Source organism: Pristiophorus japonicus, chromosome 5, assembly GCF_044704955.1.
Source record: "Pristiophorus japonicus isolate sPriJap1 chromosome 5, sPriJap1.hap1, whole genome shotgun sequence".
In the NCBI taxonomy this organism is placed as follows: domain Eukaryota; kingdom Metazoa; phylum Chordata; class Chondrichthyes; family Pristiophoridae; genus Pristiophorus; species Pristiophorus japonicus.
This window is the reverse complement of record NC_091981.1, coordinates 58,010,028-58,016,027: the sequence shown is the minus strand read 5'-3', so window position 1 is coordinate 58,016,027 and position 6,000 is coordinate 58,010,028. Positions and strand designations below refer to the sequence as shown.

Below are 6,000 nucleotides of genomic sequence, written 5' to 3'. Positions count from 1 at the left end.
CAAATGGCATGTTGGCCTTCATAGCGAGGGGATTTGAATACAGGGGCAGGGAGGTGTTGCTACAGTTGTACAGGGCCTTGGTGAGGCCACACCTGGAGTATTGTGTACAGTTTTGGTCTCCTAACTTGAGGAAGGACATTCTTGCTATTGAGGGAGTGCAGCGAAGGTTCACCAGACTGATTCCCGGGATGGCGGGACTGACCTATCAAGAAAGATTGGATCAACTGGGCTTGTATTCACTGGAGTTCAGAAGAATGAGAGGGGACCTCATAGAAACGTTTAAAATTCTGACGGGTTTAGACAGGTTAGATGCAGAAAGAATGTTCCCAATGTTGGGGAAGTCCAGAACCAGGGGTCACAGTCTGAGGATAAGGGGTAAGCCATTTAGGACCGAGATGAGGAGAAACTTCTTCACCCAGAGAGTGGTGAACCTGTGGAATTCTCTACCACAGAAAGTAGTTGAGGCCAATTCACTAAATATATTCAAAAGGGAGTTAGATGAAGTCCTTACTACTCGGGGGATCAAGGGTTATGGCGAGAAAGCAGGAAGGGGGTACTGAAGTTTCATGTTCAGCCATGAACTCATTGAATGGCGGTGCAGGCTAGAAGGGCTGAATGGCCTGCTCCTGCACCTATTTTCTATGTTTCTATCCTTCCATGCTAACACATGGGAAAGGTTGCTGGAAATTAACAAAAGAGATAAGCTTCTTAATTTAACCATTAGCCCTCAAAAAAGATATACCAGTTGTAATTCAAAAGGATGTAACGTTACTGGAGAGATAGTAAGTATGACACGAAAATAAATTTGGTGTCAGTTCCAAGTAATGCCCCAGCTGTTTGGACAGAACTTCTTGTACCCAGAATTTAAAGGAGATTGGGTCGATGAGAAGAATATGACACATCACCAGAGGGGATGTGCTAGGTGGCCATTCGGAATATGTCCCTATCAGACCGCCATACATGAACCATGCTCACTGCAGCACTCCATTGGAATATGTAAATGGGAATTAAAGCTAACGAATGACACTGATATAACGGAAATAGGACAGAATGAGATCTGTGTGACAGGAAATAAACCTGTCTATCTGGATGGAATTTTGTATAAACCCCCAATTAATAAATGCGTGAGAAGAGTCTACACCCTGTATGACCCTGAAGTAAAAAGAACTTATACCTTTGGGCAGTGGCAAAATGTAGAAAAATATCTGTCTATGCACAAGATTGAACCCTTACCCGCTGTAATTAATTTGACCAGACTGCACAATTTGATACGGAATGACAAGAAAATTGAGGAAGCTCTGTCAAAGCAAGGCAGAGACATCCACCAATTTAAAGTCGAAATGAGTTACAAGAAGGGGCAGCTAGTGAGAATCGCAGATGAAGTCACCTCTTTGACAGTACACCACCGGTGGGATGTGTTTACCGGATGGTCCCCAAAAGCTTCCGCAGTACTGAAGCTTGCTATACACCCCATAGTAATCGTAGGTGTGGTTATGCTTGTATTATTAATAATCCTTTGCGGAATGTGGATAAAATTAAAAAATGTAATTAGTCAAGTAATAGGCCTGCTCTCCGAAATAGAAAGAAAAGGTGTATGCATGAAAGGGAGGTTAAGTCGCTTAGAGGAAAAGGTTGATGAAACCGATTATCTCCAAATGCGACCCTATCCTGAAGGGTATACACCCCCTTTTGCTCAAGAAGAGAATACAGGAAATTGTGTTGATCTAAAACAATAAAAAGATCAACAAGGAGGGAATTGTGGAAGAAAGGATCTATGAATCTATGGCTTATGGAAAAGGGAAGGGTTAAATTCAGTTTTTGCTATGCTTAAAGAAATAATAGGACTAGAAAAATAGCCACGCTTTTTAGCCTTGAAACTTAGAGATGCAATTAAATGACCATCTGGTATTAAAAGGGAGTCTCCTTTTGCCTTTGCTTATCAGACTGTGAATAGAGAGAAACTATGCAAGGATAGATAGAGTGTGTACCTCCCGATACGACCTTTGTACTCGCGGGACTAATGAATAAGATTCCTTTTATATTTCTGTATTCAATTTCTGTATAAAGATAGGGACAATTTGCCTGTACGGCAGAGTTTTTGCCTTGGTACGGTCCAAGCAGGCTCTCCAAGATATCTTGCTTTTTAAAATAAATTCTTTCTCTCGAAGTGCAGTTCTGAAAATCTCCGCCTGAGTTAATTTAAGCTAAATATTTCCTCGACAGGTGATCACTCGTACAATGTATTAAATCTGTCCTGCTTGTATCCATTATGATGGCAGCACTTCATCAGGAATTTGAAGCCCACGAGCAGCAGCCAAAGCATTTTCAATCAATCTCTCCATCATTTTTTTACTGGTCTTATCAGTGGCAGTTCCAAGATGGGGAGTCAGAATGACATTTGGTAAGTGCAGCAAAGGATGATCCCTTTAAAAAAAAACATACAAGATAGTTGTAATATCAGCTGGGTTTCTGTAATTAGGTTACTTACTTCTACTTTTCAAATTAATATTTCTGGTATTTTGAGTAAGTAAAAGTGACAAGATACCTTGGAAGTGGCTCTGGGTCAGTAACATCCAGAGCTGCTGCACGTATAAACCCCTTCTGAAGCACTTTCACCAAAGCATCCTGATCAACCACTGCACCTTAATACATCAATAAAACAAACTCTATTAGTCTGGACTACATGTCCTAGTGAATGAGGAAAATGGATTGTAACTATGCTAAAACCTTGCCTGCAAAGCGGCAGTTGTATACCTTTTAACACCAATTGTACTACAAGAATCTATCCCAAGATTCTTTTACTACAATCATGAAGATGAATCATTAATTTATATTGAAATAAATGCCAGAGAAACAAGCAATATATATAATTAAAGATATTGCATCGAGCGCACGTTCATAATGTAAAATTTTTCACAGATGTCACACCTCACAAACCTCATAAATCCATAGGGCAAAAATACAGACGCACTTATTTGTACTGCCAAAATGACCACCCTTTGTCTATGATTGATCCACTTGGAGGATAAGCCACACCCAGAAGTTTCACAGGAATGTGTAACTGGAACCGCCCATCTCAAGGTCTCACTGACTTTGCAAATTGTAACTCGTGAAGCAAGAGGACAGAGCGCCCCAGAAGACAGCAAGGTCCAGCTAAAGTGCCTTACCCCAGTCAAAGTGCCTGTCCGCCCCCCCGCCACAGCCTACCCAGCCTAAGTGCCTTACCCCAGTGCAAGTGCATCTTTCCCCCAGCCAAAGTGCATCCCTCCCCTGGCCAAAGTCCCTACTTACACCAGCACAAGCGCATGACCTTACCCCACCCACCCCTCCAGAGATGGGGCATCGTGTATGGATTGTTAACAGGTTTATTGGGTATGAAGTTAATAGTGACAGTGTCGTGACTTCTGGATTTCATCCACTCCAACGATGACCCTTGTAGGGGGTCGGCTCTCTCCCTCTCTCTTCCCCAAGTCTCCCTCTATCTCGCTCCCTTCCTCTCCTCCCCAGTCACTCTCTCTCTCTCTCTCACACCACCCCCCACCCCATCCTCTCTCTCTCTCTCTCTCTCTCTTCCCCAGCCTCTTCTCTCTCTCCCCCCCCACCCCCAGCCCCCCTCCCTCTCTCTCTCTTCCACCCCCCTCGGCCCACTGCTGCTTCTCTCGGCTGCCCGCTGGTCCTCTGGGCCATCCGCTGCCACACTCGGACGCCTGCAGATCCTCTCGCCCCCGCCAAGATCAGGTCAGCAGTCTCGGGCCTCAGGTTCTGCTTCTCGGCACCACGTGAAATGAATGATTCGGGGGGTGGGAAAAGGGGGGCACAGCTTGACAAACGCATGCGCAAAAAACCCGCAAAAATAGATGACTGATTCAGGTAACCACTATCCGCCCCGCTCTTCTTGGATTAGTGTCATGATATCTTTTTATAATCAACCTGAGAGCAGTCTGGTTTAACATCTCATCTGAAAAACGGCACCTATGCTCAAATCCTGGAGTGAGGCTTGAATTCCTGATCTTTTTATATATTCCAATGGTTTCTCCTCCCTTCCCACGTGGTCATTCTGGTGTACCTGAGGATTTCATTCTTGGTTCTCCTCTCTTCATTGTCAAAATGCTGCCCATTAGGATCAGGAATGCGATGACACTGCGTTTTACCTTCCCAAATCTTCTTTTGATTCAAAGGCTATTATTTTGTTTGTTTGACATAAACTCTCGGATGAATTGAAATTCCTTCCAACTCATTGCAGCCAAAACTGAAGCCATTCTCTTTAGCTCCTGTCAACTCTATGGCCTAGAATTTCATTTCGGGCGGTGGTGCAAAACGGGAGGTATTGGATTGGCTGCCCGTTATATGCAGCACCTGATATTCAGTTGCATTGACTGCAATGGACCGGAACCAATGTCCTAGGGGGAGTGTTTGCTAGTGCTGTTGGGGAGGAGTTAAACTAATATGGCAGGGGGATGGGAATCAATGCAGGGAGACAGAGGGAAACAAAAAGGAGACAAAAGCAAAAGACAGAAAGGAGATGAGGAAAAGTGGAGGGCAGAGAAACCCAAGACAAAAAACAAAAAGGGCCACTGTACAGCAAAATTCTAAAAGGAAAAAGGGTGTTAAAAAAACAAGCCTGAAGGCTTTGTGTCTTAATGCAAGGAGTATCCGTAATAAGGTGGATGAATTAACTCTGCAAATAGATGTTAACAAATATGATGTGATTGGGATTACGGAGACGTGGCTCCAGGATGATCAGGGCTGGGAACTCAACATCCAGGGGTATTCAACATTCAGGAAGGATAGAATAAAAGGAAAAGGAGGTGGGGTAGCATTGCTGGTTAAAGAAGAGATTAATGCAATAGTTAGAATGGACATTAGCTTGGATGATGTGGAATCTATATGGGTAGAACTGCAGAACACCAAAGGGAAAAAAACGTTAGTGGGAGTTGTGTACAGACCTCCAAACAGTAGTAGTGATGTTGGGGAGGGCATCAAACAGGAAATTAGAGGTGCATGCAATAAGGGTGCAGCAGTTATAATGGGTGACTTTAATATGCACATAGATTGGGCTAACCAAACTGTAAGCAATACGGTGGAGGAGGATTTCCTGGAGTGCATAAGGGATGGTTTTTTAGACCAATATGTCGAGGAACCAACTAGAGGGGAGGCCATCTTAGACTGGGTGTTGTGTAATGAGAGAGGATTAATTAGCAATACCGTTGTGCGAGGCCCCTTGGGGAAGAGTGACCATAATATGGTGGAATTCTGCATTAGGATGGAGAATGAAACAGTTAATTCAGAGACCATGGTCCAGAACTTAAAGAAGGGTAACTTTGAAGGTATGAGGCGTGAATTAGCTAGGATTGATTGGCGAATGATACTTAAGGGGTTGACTGTGGATGGGCAATGGCAGACATTTAGAGACCGCATGGATGAACTACAACAATTGTACATTCCTGTCTGTCGGAAAAATAAAAAAGGGAAGGTGGATCAACCGTGGCTATCAAGGGAAATCAGGGATAGTATTAAAGCCAAGGAAGTGGCATACAAATTGGCCAGAAATAGCAGTGAACCCGGAGACTGGGAGAAATTTAGAACTCAACAGAGGAGGACAAAGGGTTTGATTAGAGCAGGGAAAATGGAGTACGAGAAGAAGCTTGCAGGGAACATTAAGACGGATTGCAAAAGTTTCGATAGATATGTAAAGAGAAAAAGGTTAGTAAAGACAAATGTAGGTCCCCTACAGTCAGAATCAGGGGAAGTCATAACGGGGAACAAAGAAATGGCAGACCAATTGAACAAGTACTTTGGTTCGGTATTCACTGAGGAGGACACTAACAACCTTCCAGATATAAGAGGGGTCAGAGGGTCTAGTAAGGAGGAGGAACTGAGGGAAATCCTTATTAGTTGGGAAATTGTGTTGGGGGAATTAATGGGATTGAAGGCCGATAAATTCCCAGGGCCTGATGGACTGCATCCCAGAGTACTTAAGGAGGTGGCCTTGGAAATAGC

The 6,000-nt window shown here is 43.8% G+C and overlaps 1 protein-coding gene across 1 annotated transcript in view; it reads right to left on the bottom strand.

The window, feature by feature from the left end:
- Positions 1–509: 509 nt before the first annotated feature.
- The window catches only part of LOC139263808 (probable 2-ketogluconate reductase), a 44,104-nt gene continuing 38,613 nt past the window's right edge, over positions 510–6,000 (bottom strand). The window contains exons 5-6 of the mRNA XM_070879861.1: positions 2,546–2,642; positions 510–2,424 (exon numbers count right to left, since the gene is read on the bottom strand). Coding sequence (XP_070735962.1) covers positions 2,268–2,424; positions 2,546–2,642 — 254 coding nt within the window. The 3' untranslated portion in view covers positions 510–2,267. The remainder of the gene's footprint in view (positions 2,425–2,545; positions 2,643–6,000) is intronic.